The 27602-nt window shown below is 35.2% G+C and overlaps 2 protein-coding genes across 10 annotated transcripts in view; one reads left to right on the top strand and one right to left on the bottom strand.

The window, feature by feature from the left end:
• The window catches only part of nrm (neuromusculin), a 486168-nt gene that overhangs the window by 83674 nt on the left and 374892 nt on the right, over nucleotides 1-27602 (top strand). The gene's annotated exons all lie outside the window — the stretch shown is intronic.
• LOC142984264 (ecdysone oxidase-like) lies at nucleotides 9005-14153 on the bottom strand. The gene is made up of 4 exons (XM_076131739.1): nucleotides 14136-14153; nucleotides 11438-11560; nucleotides 10986-11119; nucleotides 9005-10907 (listed from the first exon to the last, which is right to left on the bottom strand). Exons 2-4 carry the CDS (start codon nucleotides 11550-11552, stop codon nucleotides 9426-9428), a joined length of 1731 nt encoding a protein of 576 aa, XP_075987854.1. The 5' UTR covers nucleotides 11553-11560; nucleotides 14136-14153; the 3' UTR covers nucleotides 9005-9425.

Genomic DNA, 27602 nt, shown 5'->3' with positions numbered 1-27602 from the left:
GCCTTCCGATGTTTACCCTGAGCGTAAGTCGCCAGGTAACGACGCAGAATACATCTACTGACTCGGCGACTATGAGATGATGTTCCGATGTTTAGTATGAAAGTGAAAGTTTGCAAAATAATGATCAGTTATATGTATAATGACTCCTAAGTCAGCTTGCGACTACGGCGAGTGCAACCTGCGCCGAAACGTTAGGCATTTTAAGGTTAAATGCGTGTTCGCGTTAATTCCTGTATTCTATTATAAATTAAACATGAAACGCGAGAGTTTAAAAGTTATGAATGATCAGTTATGATTATGATTTAGATAGAAGTTTAAGTTCAAAATTTAATAAATATAAATATCTCTGGACCAGTCACACACGGTCATTTGATTTCAAACTAAGCAGAGCTTATACTATAACGAAATAACTGATAAACATACTTATAAACTTCCAATACATAAATAATCTGATAACCAGACTCAGAACAGATACTCATGCTCTTCATAAAAATATTTGTCGCGGGTGAATTTGGAACACATCACACGCTGCACTATTAGGTAATTATTTTTATTAATTATTCAACATATGTCATATGTTCTTTTTATCTCATTATTAATTTATTAAGACTTATTATGATAACACATCAAAACTCAAAAATATCAATGACTGCAGCTTATGCGGCTGACAACAACGGGCGGATTGATAGTCACTATATTTTAGAAATACACGAAATTTTTTGTTACCAAAAATTTGATAAATCTGGCATAAGGCTCTCCAATTGTAATAGTACAGTATGATTTAGATTATTATTAATATATGTAGAACTGTATACATATCAAGTATCTCAGTTGACAACTAGTGTACCTTAATTTTCAATTGCGTTTAAGAGTCGTTGCATTATAATATTATGTGAACTAGTGTACGTCAAATTGATGGTCACTATTCAGTACATTGCTGCTTCGACCTAAAGTGTTGATCACTATAATATAAGGGAAAAAAATGTACAGCATAGAGGCGTTCAAATATTTTTCAACTGAGATATGTGATAGCCCCCCTGGTCGGGTCTGGCCGCCGATTGAGTGATTTGGAAAAAAAGGGGAAGAACTTTGTCCAGCAGTGAGACACTCAATCAGGCTAAAAAAATGTCTAAAAAAATCCCAAGAACACAGACTATCAGTCTTAAGATATAAAAAAATATATAAATATTTACTATACCGTAGCCATAATTGTCATTCGTTATATAACATATATATAACTATGTAAAACATTTGTCACTCGAGCAAATATTATGTCGTGTTGATTCAACCATGAATATTATATCAAATATTACTTAAAAGAAATTATTAACATACTAATAGTTGTTTATATCGATTTTAATAAGCGAAACATTCATATTTTGGTACCATGACGCAAATCGACGGTAAACAGAAATTACATATATACATACCAATCAAGTCTAGTCAAGTCATCACTCAATAAGAGCTCGTGGCTAAGTTAACAACAGCCGCGCGGATCGATCTCAGAGGTTAAGCTGTACTTGCCGAGGTTGATCTGTGGATGGGTGACCATCTTATACATATCGAGTTCCTCCGTTTTCGGAAGGCACGTTAAATTGTGAGTCCCGGCTGTAATTTTCGAAGATCTTCGGCAGTCGTTAACAGTAGTCAGAAGCTTGAAAGTCTGACAACCAGTCTTACCGAAGAGTATCGTGTTATAACCCAGGTAACTGGGTTGTGGAGGTTCGATAGACAGTCGCTCCTTGTAAAATACTGGTATTCAGCTGCACCCGGTGAGACTGGAAGCCGACTCCAACATAGTTGGAAGAAAGGCTAGGGTCATAATATTTCTGCCTTAATGGTAGCTGTATGACGGTTCATATCTATGGTGCCGTGGCAGTGTATGTGACAGCTGCGTGGGAGTTCCAGGTTATACTCCCAGTCTATCTATCATCACATCAGTGGTCAACCTAGTGTGAAAGTCGTTCAAGCCGCCCGAAGGCCTTTGGCGTGGCTTAACGACTGTTATCTTAATTGACAACAACCGGGACCGCCTTTTAACGTGCCCTCCGAAGCACGGAGACGCCCTGTTCAAATACCACTATGCGGTTAACCATCTAGGGAATGACCGTGCCAACGTTTGCTTAACCCACAGATCGTTTACCGACCGGTGAGCGCAACTGGCTACGCCTCCGTGGTTATGAAAAACATACACGGCTGATGAGTCTAGTGCATAAAATATAGTCTATAAAGTTTCCAGTCACACAATTTCTGCACTTGTATTCCTTGAGACAACTTTTTAAACTATCTTGTATATAATTCTTATGAGAACGCGGTAACCTGCTTCTTTGATATCACATGTTCACGGAAATGTAGACCATAAATCAATGTGCAAAACAGTCTTTAATTGCTTGAACGACTTAGAAAATACTGACATGTGAAATTGAACTTTATAGTTATAAAAATAGGGTAGAGTTTCGTTTGTATATGTTAGTAGTTGTCTTAACAATCATGGGAATTTTTCTTGCTATTGTTTTTTGAACTCTCTAAGTAACCTTAGGTTCATTTTGGTTCAGTGAACTCCCAGTCGGCTGTGACAGATCGCGTGCAGTTTTTTCTAAATGATAGTTATATCAATGGGCTATTTACATGTTAAGATGGGTTAATGTGGGAAAATATGGCAAATATCATTGCGAGCTTGGCATTTGTAATTTCTTTTATAATACAAGTGTCGATAGCGTATATGGTTTACCTTATGTTTGACGAGCCAATTGTTAACCGTAAAGTATTTCATATGCATAGTCAAATCGTGAAAGGCAAGTCAACTATTTACAGGCCCTATACTTGTATGTGCAAATAATACGAATGCGTGAGAGGAAAACTATGGACATCACGTACATCTTAAATTCAAATTCAATTTATTCAGAATTAACATGGGTACAATACTAAACTTACGTCTTATAATTTAATTACATAGAACATTTTAAGTTACAGTACATAGTAAATAAATACGTTAAGACAAAAAGTTTATAGAATAATAACGTGAACAGTACCGCGATTCTGTACAACTATCGACTACCGACAACCGGCTAGCTATCGAAATTTCGACATTTAGCATGTACTGCCAAAATATTTCCTATGACACCCGTCAGAGGCGCTGATCAGATTTTCATACAAAATTTCTTGATGACAGTTCGGTTGTCGGTAGTCGATAGTAGTAGGGAATCGAGCTACAGTAATACTGGTATCACAAAATTCTTAATCGTTTCGTTCTTGATTGCTTCTTCATGATGCTGAGTTGAAACAGATTCATCTCAACCACATGATACACGTGCGATGGCAACGTACGTGTATCATGTGGCTGAAACATCACTGTCCTTGTCTTCTCTTCTCTTCTTTATATCTTCTTAATTCCTTTTATTTTCTCTTATTCATATCTTCTTTAATTCCATTAGTCTCTTCTTAATAAAAATAAACGGCCAAATGCGAGTCGGACTCGCGCACAAAGGGTTTCGTACCAAAAAAATAGAAAAGAACACGTTTATGGGGGACTGCCCTAGATATTTTCAGCTTCTTAGCTATTAAGGTTTATGAGATACAGCCTGGTGACATGATCAGTGCGAGAAGCAATGTATTTTTCATTGTCTTGGACCATACTATAAATTTAACATAAACGAAACTTCGCACGAAATTTCGCTCGATTCTTTCTACGATTCCATTCTTCGTTTCAATGAAATTTTAATCTTCTTAAAACAATTATCGACTTAGATACATAAACATCTTAATTTTAACAAAACTTCGGATTAACGAAACATACTTAGGCTTACTTGTATTGCATGCAAAGTAACAATACGATGCGTAACGAACGTAAAGTTGTTTAACACGGCTTATCCTTTTGATAGAGCTTAACCGCACAGTTAGACGAGTTTTTTTAAATCCTAGCAGCTTAACTACTGGTAAAAAGAATACTACGTAGAAAAATATAATAACTATTTTATGGATCCTGGATGGATGGCCGGACGCAACAATCGACCGAGGGAACTGGAAACTGAAGGAGAGGCTTTTGCTCAGCAGTGGGACATAGAAATAGGCTCATTGAAAAAATAAACTTTCCTTTTTTAGGTAAGTAAGTAGATAGGCAGAAATGCCCCTGGCATTAAGTCCGCCTTTATACACAGTTGTATATTAAGTTTGAAATGAATAAATATAATTTCTAGTTCCTTTTTTGGACAAAAAATAATATTACTATGGAGATGCTTAAAACTGTACGAATTAAAACTTTCAAAAATGATGAAGTCGAAACTTGCTTCTAGTTCACACGGGACAAAATAACAGCAATAATAATAACACAATAAATATAATAAAAGTATTTAACTCACCCGTCGTTTAATGTTAAACTGCTCCATTTGTACTCATATACAGTTACTTCGCTCTTATATACACCACAGTGTTTATATAACTCATAATTACATACATACAGTTATTTACACAGCCTGTAGGTTTATTGTAATTTTTTACAATTTGTATAGTACGGTATTTTTTTTAAAGGCCTTCAAAAATTTATAATTTCACCAATATACAATAAATAAACATGTTAATTTAATAGTTAATTACATATTTTTTTTATTGAATACACTTGCTCTAACATTCTGTACAGTTATACCCGCATATACAGGTTGTGATGATTTTGACGTCCACAAAAAAATATCCAAAAAAACTTCAGTCTGGTTGTACTTTGTGCTTGCTATTTTGGGGTATATAAGGAGCATTTAAAAAAAACCCTTCAGGGGATGTACAGACTCCTATATGCTCTTAACCACTATGGTCAATTCAGAGTTTTACCAAACTAACGTTTTTCTCATACCGGCATAATTCGTCAGGTGTAGGATAAAATAGTTTTTTATCAAAATGTATTAAGGTCATTTTCAGAGCACTCTATACATACGTAAATACAGCTGTATATAATACTTTCTGTAATTCTGCGCTGTAACTGTGACTCTCATAAAAAAAATAATGACAAAAAAAACAGTAGAAATGTATGTTTAGGTGTTTTTTTTAAAGAATCATGAGACAGTGACGCCATGACAGCCATTTTTTTTTGTTAATTTGTTTTTATATTTTCTTTTCCAATATTTGGTTACTGCGCCCAATTTTCTTGTAAACATCTAGCTGTACAAGAATTTGTCTACAATATAACTGTCTTTTCCATGATTTTTATAGCCCAATCACAACATATCTGACAAGCTCGAAGTGAAGCAAAGGCTTTTCTAAGTTGTCGAAGTACGGAGGTCTGCGTCCTCAACTTCCTGACTTTGGTCAATCACGAATTACTTGAGAGAAAGACAGAAAAATCGATCACAGATCATACCTGTGACGTCTTGTAAAAAGTTTAGGTGCGTGGTACTCGTAACCGGCGGTCCCGTATGACAAAATGTATCGATGCAAATGAAACAAATGAATTTTGTAAGATTTTTGGATTCGTTGGTTCCCTGTTTACCCCTATGGAAAAAAGGCATAGTTTTATGTTTGTATGTATGTAAAGCCTTTTTTATAATAACCCATTTCTGCCCCACTGTGGGGCAAGGGTCTCCTCACAAACGAGGGGGAGGGATTAGGTCTTGAGTCCACCACGCTGGCTAAGAAAAAGTAGACATAAAAATTAGATTTTTGCTACACCTGGTATTGAAAACTAAGGCCGCTTGGTGATAAGGCATATAAAAGCCTGCGACTAATGACTGAAATTTTCAGCACACTTAGGTACATGATGCATAATACCTTTCATACACATAAATATGCATTATATTGCATAATATTGATAAAAAATAAGTCGTAGTCTGTACTATTTGCCCAAGTTTCCTCTTAATAGTAACTTATATAATTAGTAATGTGTTACTACGATTAATTCCGTATATAAAACACTTGTAACTATATTGAGTAAGTAGAAGTAAGAGGATGTTATTTATAACAATGGTATATACATTACTAATGGTAATATACATTATTAATGGTTTATACGTTATATACTTAGTCTAGAAAAGAGTTACTCGTACTGAAGCTTGCTGAAGCTAGTGAGATGCTACTGTTATCATTAGCTGATTAGTTAGGTCTTTCTCACTAGTCCTGTTGAGTCATCCCGCTACAGGACAGTTGGCACTATTTTGTCCCGCTTGCTTTGACTGCCTCCGTGGCGCAGTGGTTTAAGTCATTGTGTGGAGAGGTCGTGGGTTCGATTCCCACACGGCACAATTGTGCGATTCACAAATTATTGTTTCGGGTCTTTTTGTAGTTTGTGTCCGTTGTTTGTATGTTTGTAAAAGTCCCAGCGACACAAGAGCAATTCTTAGTGAGGGAGTTATGGAAAAAAACTTGTTCCGCGGCGGGACAACTAAACTGGACTTGTGGGATAGACACCTCCATCTGTCCTATTAGTCCCATTATTTTTCTGCAACGGGACTACTAGTACCAAAACAGTGGCATTTGTCCACCACAAGACAATTGGAACAAAATAGTGCCAGTTTTCCGTCATGAGACATTTATCGGGACTAGTGGGACAGACCCGATTAGTTTTATAAATAATCCATAAGCTACTATAAAATGGAATTTGTACCTAAAATTTTAAACAAAATTTCCTGCTTTTCAAAATGTTAAGTATCAGTTATATTATATTCTTTGCAAACAATCAGTAAAAACACCTGTGTAAGTAAACAACGTTAACTTAACGAGACGTTCAATAATTATAATATAATTCAAGGCACGTTTTAAAGAGAAAAAGTATTTTTTTCAGTTATAGTATTAATACGTATTAGCATCAGTAATATATATAAACCGTGTGAAATGTTTGCCATTATATATATTTATACACATCTTTATATATATAATTCTTCTGTAAGTGTGTATGTCACTGAACTTCTCTTAAACGACTGGACCGATTTTGATGAAATTTTTTGTGTGTGTTCAAGGGGATCTGAGAATGGTTTAGATAAGATGGTTTAGATAGAAAAAGTTTAAAATTTTCAAATTAAAGACGTGTAGACAACGTCTGTCGGGTCCGCTAGTATCATATATTATTATACAGTTAGGTGCTCACGTGATTGGAACAAAAATAATACATACATTTGAAGTACAAAGTTTAGGCTGAATTATAACAGAATAAAGACAGACTCATGACAAAAGAATAATTATAATTACCTTATTAGTAATTCATAAGTAAACAGAGTTTTAACATGTGTTATCGCTATCAGCCGGTGCGTAGTTAGTAAGAAGTATATATAATAAATATATATACATTTTTTACTGGTTATGGTATTTATTTCCTTACTTACATACACAAACATAAAATCACGCCTTCTTCCCAAATGTGAAGGCAGAGACAAGAGAACGCCACTTGGTACGTTTTTTAATTTACAAACTTCCTTTGCTTCATTCACATCCATACATCTTGTCATATAGGACCGCCGGTTATGAGTAAGTTACTACAAACCTGACTTTTTGCAAGTCATCACCGATCTGCGTTTTCCTTATTTACAGGGCATATTTAATATCTTTACAGTACATTTTAAACTGTTAGAATGTCTGAATAAATAATCAATTGAACAATACATTGATATACCAACAAACGACACAAAAGTATTTAATTACGTGAACTCCTATTTAATATTACAAAGTTATCATGCAATGCGAACTTTTAAGATTTGCTATTCAAAATATTAAGTTTTCTACTCAATGTACTATTATTTCTGAAGATTCCAAAATAACTAAACGATTTTGATGTACGGAATCAGTATTTGTTCACCAGTCACTATTTCTCAAAATAGTAACCAGTGATCAAATATTGTTTTTATTTCTATTTTTTTTTTTATTTATAAGTGTACAAAAAACTTTCGGAAACTTGTTTTACATTTGAGTAGTGGTTTTATATAAAAAACTATTTGTTAAAACACGTATTGCAGTATTTTTCAGTATAGGCGTTTTTATTTAAAAGTATATATAATATATGTTATTTGATAAGTTTACGTTGAATTTTGAGGAATGGTCCTAATCTACACCCCTGTATTACATCTTATTTAGGTATAGAAATAATTGTGATTTTTCATTCATATTTGGTAACTGAGTACATAGTTATGAAAATACTGTTAAATAATTTAAAAAAATATATATTTTGACGATAATCTGCTGTTTGTGTGTATGTAACCACATGGTCTATGGTGCCGAAGGCTTATGTTTTATCGAAAGAATGTAATTTCTTACAAAATTGCATCGTATTGTTTGTGCATCACTGATTGAAAACATTCCAGGAATGCAATTTTGTGAAATGAAATGAATTAAATTCCGTGAGTTAAATGTATAAAAAACCTATTTCTAATTATTAAAGATTGAAACATATGCGTAGAATTAAATTTTTTCTCACAAAGACACTTAGTAAAGTTAATATTTTTTCAAACCTAACATATGATAGAATAATACAGCACACGTATAACACACTTTAAAAGACTTGCATATAAACATTTTCTCATCCTCAATACACACGTTAAACACAAAAAGATCTTCATTTACACAGAACAGAAGAATAAGCAAGCTTTTACAGCTTATAACAGAAATTCATTTACGAGATTAGTCTCCAAGCTTTAATGGTGTTCTCGATTCCGGGAAATAAAGGTTTTAAAAAGCAAATGCTTGTTGGGAGACTGAAAAACATGAATGGATAGTGTTTGTGCTGTTTTCTTTATATTTAATTAAACAATGGCTTGGACAAAAAGCTGGAGGAACAAGAGCATTGCTTTTAGACTGTTTTTTTATCTATTTGTTCTTTAAATCGTATTAGAACAAACGTCTGTGTAGCATTTACAGCCGACGACTTACCTAAATGATTCCCTATTATTGGTAGTATTTAAACAATTCAGTTTTTTTTTTGTATAATTTTGGTGTTTGTGGTATCCCGGTTGGATAATAAAAATACTTGTAATTAAGTAAAGGATGGTGTTGAAATGACAAAAAAGTTAATCGGAGATTAGTATTTATTTCGTTTAAGGCAGTTACCAAGCAAAATCGTAATTTACCGAACAATGTTATGTATGTATGTAACAAACAAAAAAAACATTAAAACATTTGATAAACTTGAATCAAAAGTAACATTAGTATAGAAAATCACAATCTTAAAAATCATTCCAATATTATTAAACATAGCTGTAATAAGTAGATAGATAAATGTATTTTCCTATAACAGTGATCTGGGTAGAAGTTATACAATATCATCACATTACAGCCGGGAAAATAATATTTTCCATTCACAAAAAAGGTAGACGATTTTAACATTCATTCACACTTTTAAAGAAAACGTTTGATACTAAGATATAACAATATTTGCGAACACTAGTCGTAACATGTAAGAACATTTATAACAACTGTGTCTATGCATCGATCTTGTACAAAAGTTAAACACGGATATCTTACGACAGAATGAAATAAGCCGCTCGTTCACCGAGCATAGTGATAGCTGCGTTGATGTTACCGCTCACCTCCGTGGGCATAGCACCGGCGTCAACCACTCGCAGTTGATCAATACCCTTGACGCGGAACTCGCTGTCCACAACAGATCCCATAGCGCAGGTACCAGCGTAGTGCCACATAGTAGCAGACATAGCCACCGCGTAACACTCCCAGAACGCACTATCAGTCTTACCCGCGCACAAGTCCAACGTTACCAATGTAGCGTTGGCATTCGTGAAGTAAGTCGTGTCAATGATCTTGTGGAAGTCGGCGAGCGAGTCCCTCAACAATGTCAAGTCAGAAGAGTTGCTGAGCGCGCCGGTGTAGATGAGGGGGGCGTCGTCGAAATCAGCGCTCGCCAGCAACACCTGACCGCGGGAGACGGGCTGCATCAAGTTGTTGACCGACAATAATGTATTTCTAGTAAGAGCCGCTTCGTACATACTCTGACAGACAGCGTTAGAGTAACGGAACGAGTTGCTGCAAAGCTGCAACAGAGCGGCGGCTGAATCAGGCGTGAACAACAGGTTGATCACTTGATAGTCTGGGTAAGTTTGCGAGGAATCGAGGGCCGCGTAACCGATGGTCGCCGGTACGGGGAACACGTGCGGGTTAGCTGCGGCGCCTGTTGCCGAAGCCGTCTCCATCTGGTACAAAACTACGGCGTTGGTGTGGTCCTGCAGGTTTTGTCCGACGGGGAGGTCAGCGATGACTTCGATGCCGAAGGACGTGAGGTGATCCGACGGTCCGACACCAGACAACATCATGAGCTTAGCGCTGTTGATCGCTCCGGCAGATACTATCACTTCTTTGTTGGCGTAAAATACGTAGACGTTGTTGTTGGCGTCGCGGACTTGTACTCCGACAGCGACTTTGTTTTTGATGATGATCTTAGTCACGGAGGTCTGCAGAGCTACACAGAGGTTAGTGCGGTTCTTGGCAATTCCGAGGTACGCGAGCGCGTTGTTCTGACGCATGTTGTTAGCGATGTTGTACAGCGGCTCAGAGTAGCCGAGTGTCGAAGTAGTTGAAGTGGTGTCCAACACAACGTTGTGACCGAGCTCCTTGTACGCCGCCAGGTAGTTAGTGTTGGAGTCACTGGGCTCTCTCCTTATTAACATGGGTCCGCTAGTTCCGTGGTTATCAGCATATTCACTGGCGAGTAAGACATCGTCTATCAACTTCTCCTGCTTCTTCAAAAATGGCTGAACATTGGAGTAGCTCCAGGTATCATCGCCTAAAATTGTTGCCCAATTATCATAATCATGGGGGTCTCCATGAACGTGTATCATATGGTTAAGTGCACTTGATCCTCCTAGCATTTTGCCGGCTGTGACGGGGATGCCGTAGTTTTGTCCGTTTTGGGATGTGTAGCCGTCGTTTTGGGATAAGTAATCGAAATCGTAAAAAGTGCCGGGATGTAGCGGGAAAGCGCCAGGCAACTGTGGAAGATAAAAATATGTATTGTAGAACTTGTGCTTGTCAATGTTTAATGCGAGTTTTATTGTTAGTGTACTTACGTCGCACTCCAGAGGTGCATATCCACCGGCTTCAATCAACAACACGCTGTTGCTAGCGCTCTCCGAGAGTCTGCTGGCTAGCACTGATCCAGCGCTGCCACCGCCTATAATAATGTAGTCATGCGAAGTTCCATCTAGAAGAAAGAAACATCGTTAGCCAACTGTCTAGAAGTCACTGTTGTAGAAAATACATTAAATATACTACCGGTCGTCGGTACGGCTGGCCATTGAAAAAAGTTTATGATAATCGGTTCACCGCCTCTAGCGGGCGTCGTAGAAACTATTTTTGCAGTGCATTTTAAATGTCACTACCTGATGGTGCCAATTATAAAAAAACGTGTTACGGTTGTTGCTGTTTAAGCTAATACCTTAAAAGCTATTTTAGGGGTTCGTGTAGCTTCGCCAATAAGTTAAAAAATATATGTGAGTAATGAAGAAGTCTATTAACGTACTAGTATAGGTGCAAGCCTGTGGGTATTGGTGCGCAGTGAGAGCTAGCAAGTGTATAGTTGCTAGCGCTGTTTGCATCGTCTTGATGGTCGTGAGAGTAGTTGCTGCGTCCGCCATGGCTGTAACTAAAGAAAAATTTTCTATGACATCATACTAGATGTGAGTGGTGTGCGAGATATACTCAAGTTCTGTTTTTTATCGTATGTTTAGTGCCGTGGTCAACCTAGTGTCAAAGTTGTTCAAGCCGCTCGAAGGCCTTTGACGTGGTTTAAAGATTGTTATCGTAGTAGATAACAACCGCAACTGACTATTTTAATGCTATCCGAAGCACGGAGACGCCCAGTTCATATTATTATGCGGCCACCCATCTATGCAATCACCGCGTGAAGATTTGCTTAACCCACAGATCGTTTACCAACTGGTGAGCGCAACTAGTGGAAGTTCAAAAGGGAGACAGAATTTTGGTAATATTCTGCCAATACGCGACTGTGATTCAGTTAAGATATTATTATGAATAAGAACATTATGAAGTGTTAATACACTCAGCGGCAGAAAAAGTGGCCCAAAGCAAAACTACGATAAAACTTTTTAGAATATTAATATATGGTTATTATTTTGGCTATAACTATTAGTTAAACAGTTTATACACAAGTTTAGTTACAATTTACACTAAATAGTCGTAATTTTTAATCAAAAATGGGAAAAATTAAAAAATACAGCTTTTGTCGAAATCGCTTATTGAAAGTTTTTGCAAAAAACTAATTCTGCACCAAAGAAAAAATCTAGTTTATACCGGGTTGTTACTCCTCTAGCATTTATGGTGACCTGCATGCATTCTGGCATGCTTTGGAGGATGTTTTAATTACTTTTTGAAGAACTTTATCCCACACTCTGACTAGAGCGGTTCTTCGCTCATCAAGTGATTCTGGTGGGTTGGGCAGTGCACATACACTGTTTTTTAGCATGTGCCAGACATGTTCTATGGGGTTGATGTCTGGACTGCGAGCAGGCTAAGCCAGTTTTTGAATCCCGATATCAGCAAGGTGCGATTCCACAACGCGGGCGCTATGAGCGCGCGCATTAAATTGCATTAGAGTTAATCCTCCCGACCAATGAAATCCATAAGTGGTACAACATGGTCTTGGAAGATTTCTTCAATGTACCCGGCTGCTGTTAGGCGCTGATCTACGATGACAACCTCCGTACGTGCCTCCAAACATACACCTCTCAATACCATAACAGACCTACCTTTGTAACTGACCGTCTGACGTGTTGTGTTGGGAAAAAACCGTCCTTAATGGCGTCTTTATACTCTCTCACGACCATTTGGTGCTCTTAATGCTACTCAGCACTCATCGGTTAACAAGAACTTGCTCCATTGGTCGATAGCCAATTCACATGTTTACGAGCAAATCGTAATCGCGCAACTCGATGGTGTCTCTCGAGTTCTGGTACTCGGGTTGGTCTTCCTGCCCGTAAATTACGTTCTTTTATCCTTCGCCTCATATTCCGTTCACTAAGAATGACTCCGCGTGCCGTTTGAAGCCTCTAGTGAATCTCAAACGCTGTCAGAAAGCGGTTTCTCAGCACCTCGACGTTAACAAATCGGTCATCTCTTGCGGATGTACATCGTGTTCGTCCAATTCCTGGTCGCCGCGTGTAGAGACCAGTCTCACGATACCTCCTAATCGCAGACCTTAAAGTGGTACGCGATACATTGAAAAATGTAGCTACCTCTCAATGGTAATGGCCCTGATCGGACAACAAGACCACCTAAGCCACTTGTTCAGCAGTAAGTGGCATCTTCAAATCTTTTCTAAAATCTAAATAGACCAATAATCAATAAAAATCATAAAGAAAATCGTTTCCGTGCAGCAATATTTCAAAATACAGAATTCAACTGACCTCTCGAATCAACACTGAATTCAGTTCTAACACACATTGTTAGAAAAAGTCATCCGTCACTTAAATTAATCTGAAATTCAACACTTCATAACACTGAACAGATCACTTCGCAACTACTTACAACAATATATCTTTCATATGTTACTTAATTTGTTTACAAATTCACGATAAGCGCTTGGGCCACTTTTTCTGCCGCTGAGTGTATTTATTACGAAATTTGTTAAAATAAGTAAAGAGAAATGAAGGGTTCTATGTCAATAGTATTGCAAAACACATTCTGACAAGGGAGATTTGCAAAAAAACAGTCTTGAAGTCGTTTATGAGAAAGTGTTAATGCTACAATTATTTTCTATCTGTAGTACATAATTTGATGAAGGCTGACTGAGAAAATGTTTTTAAAATTTAACACCTTGTGTTAAATTTTAAAAACATTTTAACAGAGGAATTAATAATTACTGATGAATTTTGATAAAGTAATATAATTAAAGTGAGATTGGCATTATTATATTGCGTATGCATCTAGTGTTCTCAGTTAATGGATGCCTGAAGGCTGACGACGTTGATGAGAAGACATTGATATCGATGGCTTGGACACTACTTATAATTACCGGCAGGAGATTGCAACCCATATAGGAATACGGGACCTTTGCCAAGCAATGGGACAATATTGCTTAGAAAAAATGGCTATAGATGCAAATGAACAACAAGAAAAAAAAAAACAAAATCATGAAAGAAGATAAATAATAATAAATATATTAATGAAAAAGAGAAAAATTATTAAAGAAAAGGTCTTACTTGTGTATTCCCAGGCTGCAAACGGCTCGAAGATGCCTTACACCGATCAGACCTCAGCATTTATACCATCACTTTCAATGGAAACGTTAAATATTTGTCCAAGTGTCTCATTACGGATGATTTAAATAATTTCAGTTTTATATGGTAATCAGTTGTATCTTAATTAGATTCAAGTTTCGTAATGTGCCGCTGGTTTGTCTGCTTCTAATTATTTGATTTACGTAAATTTTATGAGTTCTTAATAGATCTGTAAATTAGTGATTGATTTATTAGTTATGTATTGCCACATAATAAAATCTAGCTCCTACTGAGTATGTCTTCAATATAATAAATCTCACATCGACTAGGGTAGGCAAAACATATTTTGGTTTTCAAAAACATGCTTTAAAGATAATTTGGTGGTGTTTTTCGACCCGCCTTCCTAACGCCAACCTTCCTTGGGAAACCTGCGCCTAACAGAAAATTTGGAAGGGAAATTTTAGGGCTGTGATGGAGACTTGGGTTAAAACGGTATAGGATTCTGGGATATAGGCCTTGCTTTGGGAAAAGTGTTAGCGAAGGCTGCAACGGCTCGACAATCATATTTTTCTTATGGATTCCTTTCGTTTAATACTTTATTAATACGCCATTTAATACATGTTGATGAATTAATTGGCGTTTATTATAATATTAATTGTGTATGAAAATGTCTCTTATAGAAATTCTGTAATGGGAGTTACACAGCTGCTAATTAAATCTGTTTATTAACAAACTTCTCTGTATCCCGTGTTTTTTAAAATCCTCTTTCATCGTCTTACCAAAGTATTCTTTATTAGCTGGAAATAAAGACGAAAATGTCGTGCTTTAAAAAGTTTATTTACGATTATAATCGGTTCGGTTACTTTCTAGAAAGAAGTTTGCTGTGCGTGTGAGGAAAACAATGAAAAATAGAAAACAATACTAGTTTTGAGACAAAAAAATTATACAATAGACAATAAAAATTAAATCTTCATATTCCAATCTGACCGAATGAAGTCAGATCCCCGTTCAGCTAACATGACGACAGCAGCATTGATCTTTCCTCTCACTAACTTGGGTATAGAACTAGCATCCACCACGCGCAAGCCCTGCACACCATTCACTCTCATACGACTATCTAGCACAGAGCCCATAGCACACGTGCCGCAGTAGTGCCACATCGTACCCGACATTTTTCTCGCATAGCATTCCCAAAACCTGCTTCCACCACACTTCGAACACATACCAAAGCGAACCATCGATGCATTCACACTATTGAAATAACTTGTATCAATCACCTTGTGATAATCCTCCAGACTTGCCGCCAATAACTTCAGATCTGATGAATTACTGAACGTGCCGGGATAAATGAGCGCGTCATCAGCTGGATCTGCGCTAGACAAAGCTACATAACCTCGCGACACCGGCGCCATTACGTTATTTACTACAAATAGTACAGTCCTGCCTTTATTTGCTTCAAATATCTTTTGACAGACTTTGTTTGAGTACTTAAAGACATTACTGATTCTTTTACGATTTATTTTATTTTCTATTGTAACGCTAAAGCTTGGTGTATAGTGATCACATTTTGTGAAGCACTTTAAATCTGATTACAAAACTCAGGATTTGCAAAGTATCCAATTGAAAGGACAAGAGATGATGCAACGATAAAAATTCGGAAACGCAACTTACAAATGCGTTACAAAATGTTTATTGTTTTGAAAAGTAATTTCAATGCTTGAAAATTTAATTCCTTATTGTTCTAATGCTGGGTCTTCCCCTAAAAGAAAGAAAGGACGCAGTCTTGAAGTCACCACACTTGGAATCTTAGTGTGTTTCCAAGATGCATCAGGTACCGTTCAAGTTTTGCCCATCCTCCTCAATGCAAATTGGTGCAAGCGTGAAATTGTATGACATTCATAATTTATTACATTAAACATTTAAGTACATTATTAACTGAATATTTTTTTTGATTAACATATATTAAGTTGTTTTTCTGAAATTAAGTACACATAAGAAATACCGTGAAATCAATTTGTCTGGAACCGTTGGAGACCGAAGTTATTATGATCAGGAAAATTATGTATATTTAAGTTTTGAAACTTTTAGACTTGCTTGTGTTTTCTTATAAGTTTTTAGAATAAAACTAACTTAATTTCTTAAGTTAAACTCTTAATCAACATCTTGCTCTTTAATCTAATAAAAATGCGATCGCCACAAATAAAGTTGAGCTTTTGATACAAATATCAATACAACACTTCCTAAATCATCTGCAACAGATGGACATAGGCCAATATATATGGTAAATGTAATCAATAGGTAATTAAGTCCTTGTCGCCTTGCACACCCTTTGCTACACTCCACCACATTTAGCTTGTGCGTTGGGAACTATTCATAATAATTACCGGTAATCTATACTTAATATTATAAAACTGAAGAGTTTGTTTGTTTGTTTGATTGTTTGTTTGTTTGAACGCGCTTATCTCAAAAACTACTGGTCCGATTTGAAAAATTCTTTCAGTGTTAGATAGCCCATTTATCGAGGAAGGCTATAGGCTATATATCATTACGATACGACCAATAGAAGCAGAGTACCAGTGAAAAATGTTACAAAAACGGGGAAAATTATGACCCATTCTCTCTTATGTGACGCAAGCGAAGTTGCGCGGGTCAGCTAGTTATAGATAATTACCGATTGCTTCGGTGACCGTAACATATATACTATTAGGTCGGGGAAAAAATCTTTTCGCATTATAGTATGTATGAACTTGTTATAAATTTTTTTCTCTACACAAAAACGTCGATATTAGGGTACCTCACGAGCTCACTGGAAGAAACCTAATGAACCGTGTACTCATATTTATTATCTCGTACTCATATATACTCATATTTTATTACAAGTTTATACATACTATAATACGAAAAGACCTTTTCCCCGACCTAATATTATTTTGAACATTAAGTTACTAATATTTTACATGGTCTAAAGTGCTAATTTATTACTTTATTATTCATCGTTGAAAAACAGATTGCTATTGTTAGAATACGGAGATGATTTTATGAAAAGACTTTACGCGGAAGTACATCTTATTTACATATTGATTTTATTATTCTCCTAAAAATACCTCTTTGAAATAAACTGTTCATAATTCCAATGATGTTATGTCGCTGTCGTGACATCATAATTCATGGCCACGGCTATTTTCAATCAATTATAAGTGCAGGATATTAGTACCAATAAATAAACTGTTTTTAGTGTTCCGTACTCAAAGGGTAAAAACGTGACATCAACATCAAAAAGTGTCAAACACATTCGGTGTATAATTTTTTTTATCTAGCCTATTTCTGTGTCCCACTGCTGAGCAATGGCCTCTCCCCTAGACTTCCAGTCCCCTCGGTCCCTTGCTGCTTTCGACCAATCTTCCAGGAACGAGTCCATGTCATCCCGCCATCTCCGTTTGGGCCTTCCCCGTTGCCGCCGAACATCTTGTAAAAAAAAAAAGTTCCTACTAAACACGCCAGGGGCGCTGATAGCAAGCTAATTGTCGATAGTAGCAGTAGGAAGTCTCCTGTTTCGATCATCACTAAGCTATAGTTTGCCATAAATGGCTTCATCCAACGCGTATCCGGCGGTCCTGTATGAACAGATGTATGGATGTGAAGTTTGTAAGGATCGTACCAAGTGGAGTTTATAGGACTCTGCCTATCCCTATGGGGAAAAGGCGTGAATATTATGTATGTATGTATGCTTAATCCTCTGATTACCGGTTAACCAATGACTAAGGTAATTTCATTTTTTTTTTTTTTTTTTTTTTAATATTCTTTATTTCGTAAACTTTTCACAAAGTATTTGAAACAGTCAGTAGATTTTTTGTCCGTTTCGAGAAAGCTGGTTGCTCGTGAGAAGAAACGGCAAGAAACTCACGGCTTGCTCTTTTAAAATGTCAATATAATTATTACAGATTTTCTATTGATGATTTACTGTGTGCAGTTAATAAAACAGTCACATATCCTAAAACAAAACTAGTTGTACCTAATAATAAAAAAAAAGTAAAGAGGATATTTATAGGTAGGACACAGTAAAACATCGTACATTAGAGTATTATAACAGTTTTGAAACAAGCTTGGTAGAAGCAGCACAGTCCCAAGCTTTATTATCGTCCAAATAATCTTTAACAGTATAATAGCCTTTTAGGCATAAATTTCGTTTAATCACTAATTTAAATTTATTGAAACTTAAATTTTGAATTTCGCTTGGGATTTTATTGTAGAAACGCACACATTGACCTCTAAAGGATTTGTTTATTTTTTGAAGCCTAGTGGTTGGAATAACGAGTTTATTTTTGTTTCGTGTATTAATGTCATGTATATCGCTATGTTTCTTGAAAAGTGCGATATTTTTGTGTACATAAATTAGGTTTTCATAAATATATTGACCTGCCACCGTCAATATATTAATTTCCTTAAATTTTTCCCTTAGTGAATGTCTACTGCCTAATTCATAAATTGCACGAATAGCCCTCTTCTGCAGCACAAAGATGGTTTGGATGTCGGCAGCGTTACCCCAGAGCAAAATTCCATAGGACATGACACTATGGAAGTAACTGAAGTAAACTAACCTAGCTGTTTCAATGTCAGTGAGTTGGCGAATTTTTCTAACCGCAAAGGCTGCAGAACTAAGTCTATTCGACAATTGTGATATATGTGGTCCCCACTGTAATTTCGAGTCTATTGTTATACCTAGAAATTTGGCTGTGTCCACAAGGTCCAGCTCATCTTCCTTAATCTTTATCAAAGTTTTCACTGGTTTGACATTAGGTGTTACAAATTTAATACATTTAGTTTTTTGCTCGTTTAAAAGCAGATTGTTAACGTCAAACCAATGTACCACTTTAGAGATAGCACTATTCACATCGTCAAGATTGATTTGTTGGCGTTTTAGTTTGAATAAGAGTGAAGTATCATCTGCGAATAGTACTATCTCGTGGCTATTTTTAACTAGATGAGGCAGATCATTAATGTAAATTAAAAATAAAAAAGGACCAAGTATTGAACCTTGTGGCACCCCCATTTTGACTACCGACCCCGCCGATCGTTTGCCATTCACTTCGACTTTCTGAATCCTATTATCTAAATAGGAGATAAGAAGATTCAGAGCCGTATTTTTGACACCATAGTGACGTAGTTTCCTGATTAGAGTTTCATGCGGGACACAATCAAACGCCTTGGATAAATCACAGAATATGCCTAGAGCATCATGTGAGTTTTCCCAGGCGTTGAAGATATGGTTTACAAGCTCAACACCGGCATCGATAGTGGAGCGACCCCTAGTAAAACCAAATTGTTTGCTGTGTAATAACTTGTGTTTACTGAAGAAATAAAGCAACTGATCAAACATTAATTTTTCAAAAATTTTACTGAATGTTGGCAGCACAGAAATAGGTCTAAAGTTAGTGGGATCTGATGTACTGCCTGACTTGAATAATGGTATCACTTTACTATTCTTCATTAGATCAGGAAACACACCGCTATCTATACACGCGTTAAATACTACAGCTAATTGGGGTGCAACTATGTCAATAATCGATTTTGTAATAACTACGGAATTTCCCCAAAGATCTGCAGTATTTTTTACATTTATAGCATTAAAAACTTTTATAATGTCTACATGCGAGACATAGTCAAACCTAAAAATAGCGTTACAGGGATTAACATTTTCTTTTAATATTGATTCAGCAACAGTAGGTGACGAGTTCAAAGATTTGGTAGTCGAGACTGGAATGTCAGTGAAAAACGCTTCAAAAGCTGTGGCCACATCGGAGTCCGTCGAGATGGTTTTGTCACCAACATTCAAGCGGAACTCACGATCTTGGCCCTTTACATTTCCAGTCTCACTATTTATTATTCTCCAAGTCGTTTTAATTTTGTTATTACTATTTTTAATCTTTGAACTCAAGTAACGAGACTTAGCTAATTTACAGACGTGTCTAAATAACTTTGCGTAATTTTTCACATATTCTTGAAATTGTTCACATCTGTTGTAATTCCTCTCCTCATAGAGCTCAAAAAGTTTTCTTCTACTCCTATATATACCTATAGTAGCCCATTCACTAAAGGTAGCGTTATCTTGGACCGTAACCGTTCTGGAAGTAAATACTGAATCAAATTCAGTACAAAATATTTTAAAAAAATTATTATATATCTCATTAGGATTACTGTGGTGATTTAAAAATGGTATACTACAAGCAAGTTTATTTCTAAAACTTTCAAAACGATTTGCGGTTTTGGGTACAATTGTGATTTTACTTTTAGCCACGTGTTTATTCTTATAGGTAAATGAAATAAATTGACCACAGTGATCTGAATCTAATTGATTTATTACTTTCTTATCATTAACTATCATATCAGTAAAAACATTATCCAAACATGTGGCTGTAGTGGCAGTTATTCTTGTTGGCTCCAGAAACAAGTACTTCAGATTGTATGATTGAAAAAGAGCTTTAAATTTAATAGATAAACTAGATTCTTCCAATAAATTAATATTAAAATCACCTGAAATAATTAGGTTTTTGTTCAACTTAGTTACTTTATTTAAAACATCTTCCATAATACTCTCAAAACTATCATACAATGCTGAAGGAGGCCGGTATACACTCAATACAATAAACTGTTCTACTTCTACACAAGCTATTTCGGTAGTCCGTTCAACAGAGAGAGAAACAATATCATGGCGTTCCTTGTACTTTAACTGTTTATTAATTAAAATGAGTGAACCGCCATGTATGGAATGTTCCCTGCTGAACGAACTGCCAACCTGGTGATTATTAAAGTTGAACATGAATTGATTGCTTTTTAGCCAATGTTCAGTTATGCAAAATATATCAATACAATTACAATTCATGAACAATTCAATTTCTAGCTCTTTGCCCATAATTCCTCTAATGTTCTGATGCACCAGGTTAATTACATTTCTATTTTTCTTAATTATATTAGGGCATTTTTCAATTGATAGATCTATTTTGCAAGAGGTTACCTCTTTTGTCTCATGAATTAATTTAAATTACATGTCATGTCAACATTCATGTCAAAATTTTTATTTGGAATGTCAAAATTACTAGCCAAATTACTGGCTAAGTTATTTGAAATGTCAATATTATGTTGCTCAATAGAAGCAACTTGTTTAGCCAAGTTCTTGGCTGTTATAGAAATAAAATATGATAGCGAAATTGCTATTTGTCTTTTACAATAATAAGAAAGATAATAACTATCTTTTGTCGTATATAAACAGTTACTAACAATCCTGTTAGTGTCAATAAAATGAAATTTATTATAATAATTACCATTAATTTGACATGTCAGATTATGCATAATAATATTTAAATTCGACCTAATATTAAGTTCTTCCTGTGGCAAGCCATTACTAAGAGGAAGTGCAAACAATACAATTTTGTTTACATTCAATTTTGATAAACATTCAAAATAGTCAATAAACTTCTTTCTGTTTACATTTCCCCTATTACCAATAAAAATTACTAACGTTGTGTCCTGTTTGAAGTCAGATTTAATAACTCTATCTAAAATATGACCATATGATAAGTTAGGTGTACAATAATTTGTTATTGAATGCTCCGTGTTTGTGTTTAGTATATAAGAACTCAAATCCTTACCAATTTCATCACTAAACATAACTATATTATCATTTTTGTTTAGTTTGAGTGAACTAGGAGTTGGAGGTGTGTTTGTTATTGTGACGGAGGAAAGAGCAGGCATTGGCTGACAGGGTAACGACGGCCTAGAATTGACTAATTGTTTTGGCAATGAGGTGTTGTGGTCGTTGTTGCACTCACAGGAGTTAACAAGCCTGCCAATCGCCAATACCTGCTCCCTACTCTGTTTTTCTGCCATTTCATATTTGTTAGTTATGGCACTGAGGGATTCATGGAGTCGGTCAATTTCACACCGCAGAGCCCTTGTGTCTTTCTTATATTGCAGTGAAACATTGTCCAACTCCAATGAATACATGTGTAATTGGTCAATAAGTTGCAATCTTTGTCTGTTTAGAGATATACAATTGATGAAGAACTTATGTTTTTTTATTTGTTTCTTCACCTTTGTAATATATTTCTTAATTTTTATGTATTTCTTAAGCTTTTTGTTGCTACAGCTAATAACCCTCACAGATCTACAATTCTTAATGGGCTCATCATCTCTTGTCAAATCTATTATCACTGAAGGATGAAGATTATTTACTGTAGCACTGTCCAGTCCGGGGGTCACCAACTCATCGAACAAGCTTTGATTTGTGGTTGCTACAACTGTGGTTGTTTGTGACTTTGACATTTTTATGTGACTCTATTTTTATGTATTTAATTTTATATTTTCCAGACAGAATAATAAATATATTTTTTACTGTTTTATATCAATAAAGTAAAGAATTTTTTGTGTAAACTTCAGGCTACAGAATGATTACACAAGTGCATTTTTTTGTCATTGTCTAGTCACGTTTTATTTGTCTTCCATAAATTATAACAAAATAATTGTAATAAAATGTTAATTAATTAATAATTTGCTGTGTACTGTTGGGGCTGAAGCATCTTATCGACAATTATATTTCTCATATCATTATATTATGTCGGGGAAAAAGTCTTTTCGCATAATAGTGTGTATGAACTTGTAATAAAATATTTTCTATACACAAAAAAGCTCGATATTTGGGCACCTCACGAGCTCACTGAAAGAAACCTATTGAACCGTGGACTCATTTGTGATCCTTGAAGCCAAAGAAATTTTATTACAAGTTCATACATACTATAATGTGAAAAGACTTTTTCCCCGACCTAATTGGGTAAAAATAAATAAAAGTCAAAAATAATTTTCATATATTTTTTATTTATTTAATAAAATATATTTTGTAAAAGTATATAATATAATACATTATATGTCAAGGTATAAGTAGGCGTTTACAAAGTAAACCCACGTTTTGCCGTTTTACAAGTTGGTATCATGTAGGTAATAGGGGGCGAGCCTATAGCCATATACTGGGCACGTTACCAAACTCCGAGCTACTATAAATGCAATTATTTCTTAATTTTATTAAGAAAAATAATCAATAATACTTATTTGTATCAATAGTAGCTTTGGCAAATCACAGGTACCTATACAGTTATCACAATTAATATTGTTATTGTGACTATTTCATAGAAAAAAATACATTATTTTCTTCATGAATACAGATATATTAATATATACAATTTAGAAAAATAACACCAAAAGTATAAAAAATAACGTAAAAATTATGCCTGCTATTTTTATTTACGACACCTAGGTAACAAAGTTTACTACAATAAAATGTTAGACTGTACGTTAATTGTTAAGATAACTATAAAATCAAACGTAGTTTGTCAAAAAATCCGTTTTCCTTGCTTTGTCCAATAGAACCAGCTTAAGAAACTGGATTTACATTGTGTTTAAAAATTTCACTGCGGCTTACGCAGTGAAATTTTTATTGTTTAGTAAGTTTATTGTTTAGTAAAAACTGACGTACTAAGTATCTTATATGAATTGACATATTTTTACGTTATAATGAAATTAACAAAAGTCAAAAAGAGATTTTGTACAGTCTCATATTTAACCTCTAAATCCTTATTATTAATTCCAATAAAAAACATGTTCTTCCACCACTGTCCATAATTTTCCAAACCAATCAGAAAATAATGGCTACATACTGACTAACGTTGATGCAAGAATTTTTCTATTTTTACGTGGTTGAGAATATTATATTCGACTCTGAATAAATCAGTCAGTCATGTTATTATTATTATAGTCTATTCGAACTCTAAGTCAAGACTTTCAGGCAGCCGTAATGATTCTAATATTGCTGCAGATATTTATAAATTGGTCATTTTAATGTTTGATTTTGTCATTGTTTATTCTAACTAGTGCAAGATATAATCTTATTCATTCTGTCAATAGCATTATTAAAAAAAATATTGTTTACCGATAGGGTAACGCTTTTCGGGACCTTAACTCAAAAAAATTTAGTTATAATTTTTATACGAACTATTGTTTAAATTGCGCCGCTGTGTGCTCTTCGAAATAGAACATAATCATTTAGCTATAGTAATAAACAATTAATTTGCTACTATAACCACCTTTCATATTGATGACTGAAATAAAGTTCTTGACCTAGACGAAGTAACGAACAGAACTATTTGTATCTAAGCATCTTGTTAGCAGTATGTAAGTGATATCAGAAACATGCGACCTTTCTACTGATCCAAAAAACCTGTTTTTGGAAAAACTGACTACTCATTATAGGTTTAACAATATAGTAGGCTTCAGTAAACACAATTTTCAAAGATATTAATTAACATTATTCAATAACCCATACTTAATCCTGGATTTCAGATAGAAAAAGTCGTAAAAAGTCGTCGTACTAAAAAGTATATAGTAGTATAGTAAGAAAAACTAAAAGAACCTTAGTTTTTTTCTAACCAGATGATAATTTAGACCTTTGTTTAATAGTAAAAATTTTGTACTAACCAATGTGCTGGCCTTTTTGTATACAAATAAGCTTACTAAATCTTCTTAGTTTATCTTGTATACAGGTCTATTAGATTTAGTATGGTCTATTCGGTCTACTTAGTCTATTTGGTATACTGGTCTTTTTGGTATACCGGTCTACTCGGTCTACTAGTTCACAAAATCCTGCAGTTTGGTTACGAACAGACTATCGACTAATCTCTGCCTAAACTTTCGCCAATTCTTCCTAAGTTCTTCGTTTAGTAGACGGGAACATTTGAACGTGTATCATGTGTGAACAGCGCTAATACCCGAACTGAAACGCAATTCTGTATAGTCTGTACTGTCGAGTGTCAAGTTTGACATTTAAAATGTACTGCCAAATTAGTTCTCACGGAGCCCGGTAGAGGCGCTAAAGAGATTTTCGTGTAAAATTTCTCGATAGCCAGCCGGTTGTCGATAGTAGTACAGAATCGAGCTACGGATCAGTCGAGCCCACCCGAGGGTTAGCGCCGGAGTTGCCTCCATATAGGAGAAAAGACGACCGTGGTTTAGTTGGAGTGTGGAATCTGAAATAAAAAAATAAATATATTTTTAGTTTAACTGAATGGTTTTTGTTTTTTTTTTTTTTTTTGTAAGCAGTGATAGCCGAGTGGTATAAGTTGACACCTCACACGCAAGTGGTCGCAGGTTCGAACCCAAGGCAACACACCAATGACTTTTCGAAGTTATGTGTGTATTAGAAATAATTATCACATGCTCCAACGGTGAAGGAAAAACATCGTGAGGAAACCTTGCATGCCTAAAATTTGTTTAAAACATTTATTGAGGGCATGTAAAGTCCCCAACCCGCACTTGGCCAGCGTGGTGGACTCAAGGCCTAACCCCTCCCTCATTACGGGAGGAGACCCTTGCCCAGCAGTGGGACATTAATGGGTTAAATTTATTTTTATTTATTATTTATTGAATGGTTTTTGTATGAAAAGTGCAGCTTTCATATTATCTTTCACACATTTCACATAATCTTTCATCGAGCTGCGTAGTCCCTAATGTCAGATTCAATGGTTTTGGACACCTAGGCTTCATATGCGTCAACGAAATAAAAAACTAATATTACAAAATGTTTACTGTCGTAGTCTGTACTTTACTTCCGTTGTTTCTCTTTCATAAGGTGACTTTTAAGATTGGTCTTATTTTACAATATAGTATATGACAGGTAAAGTTAGTTGGACAATTTATATATACTTCTTTATTATATTAAATTGTCTTTATATATTTTCTCACGTAGGCCTCTATTTATTCAGTAAAAATATGCACTGCTACATAAATACAGTAGTTTATACGATTTGACACATTCAAATGATTTTACTAAAAAAATTCATACATCAACTTAAATCACCACCAAAAATTACGTATTCAAAGCTTTTCTCTCTCAAGATCAATGGACAGATAAGTTTTCCTCTATCCTTATACCTTAAGGGCAAAACTTGAAGACATTCCTTTAGGTCCCTAAGGGACTTTCAAGTCCAAGACGTATGGTACCTTAGAGTCCCAAAAGGGACCGACAAGTTCAATAGAAACGTCCAGAATTATTTATTACGAATGACCCAGTAGTTGTACAACTATTTGATGGAACTTGTTACAAATTACGTTGATATATATCTATTCGTTTTATTAGGGGAATTTCCAGATATTTTTGGAGAGAAATATGGTATTTTTTGTGGCTTCAGGTTTTTGTTAGTAATTTTATCAAGAAAGTGTGATCAAAAACGCTTTGTTGATAGGAACAAAAGACAATATAATGTGCTTTTCAAAAGCTTGTACATTTAACAATTTGATGTGTTTTATGCTACTAAATTTAGTTGGCCTAATACCAAATTAGATAAGAGAGATAAATTAAACCAAAAATTAAACGACTGACAATCGAGTACTGTCATAATATACAAATCAAACTTCTATTCTATCCAGATTAAGATACAATAGAATATCGAGACAACAAAAAGTACTGCAAAAGTAATTTCGGACGGCCCCGAGGCGCAGTGATTAGGTGGTCGCCATGCCACTACCAAACCATCGGGGAGGACGTGGGTTCAATTCTCACATGGGACAATTCTTTATGCGATCCACAAATAGTTGTTTCAGGTCTGGTTTTACTTTGTGTCCGTTGTTTGTATATTTGTAAAAGTTCCCGCGACACAAGAGCAATTATTAGTGCGGGAGTTGCCATAAAAAAATCAAAACTTACTTAAGGTAACTGCAGTGTTGAATCACTGCGTCACCACCACGCTCCCGCTGACCAAATACTGTGATTCTTCGAAGCCTCATACGCGGCTGTTCTCCAGAACCCATGGTGCTGGGTACTGATGCCACTGGCCGACCGTATGTATACGGTAGAAGAAACAGCTGCCATCTGAAATGTTACAATTTTGTGAATTAAAAACAAAAAATATAACCTGTAGTCACTATTGGGGTGTTGTACAGTGTTTTCTGATTAGATTGTAACTTATCCTAAACCAATCTTTAACCAACCTCAAAAAGAAGAAAGTTGTTAGTTATTCTTTTTTAATTTTTGTATATCTTTTAACATATATTTACCTCTGAACTTTATATAGGGAGGAATAATTTTGATTATTTTATATTTTGTATAATATTTTAATAATCGAAAACGCTGCAACCAAAAAAAATTGCTTATTCTAAACGGAAAAATACAAGAAAAAACAATAAAGAGTTAAAATCCGGACGATTAAATATATAGGCAGATGTTCTTCATATTTTAGTTTAATAAGGAAATAAATAAGTTTATAAAGACACTTACCGGTCGTTATAATGTTTGGAAACTGCACTAAACCAGTTCCCTGACTGTCTGCTTGTGTTTTAACCTCACTTTCTTCTTAACGATGAGTGAAGTATCTAATGCACCCATGCCTGGAAAAAAACACAGCAAAAAAA

This window comes from Anticarsia gemmatalis, chromosome 26 (assembly GCF_050436995.1).
Source record: "Anticarsia gemmatalis isolate Benzon Research Colony breed Stoneville strain chromosome 26, ilAntGemm2 primary, whole genome shotgun sequence".
Taxonomy (NCBI): Eukaryota; Metazoa; Arthropoda; class Insecta; order Lepidoptera; family Erebidae; genus Anticarsia; species Anticarsia gemmatalis.
This window is presented reverse-complemented; position numbering and strand designations above follow the sequence as displayed.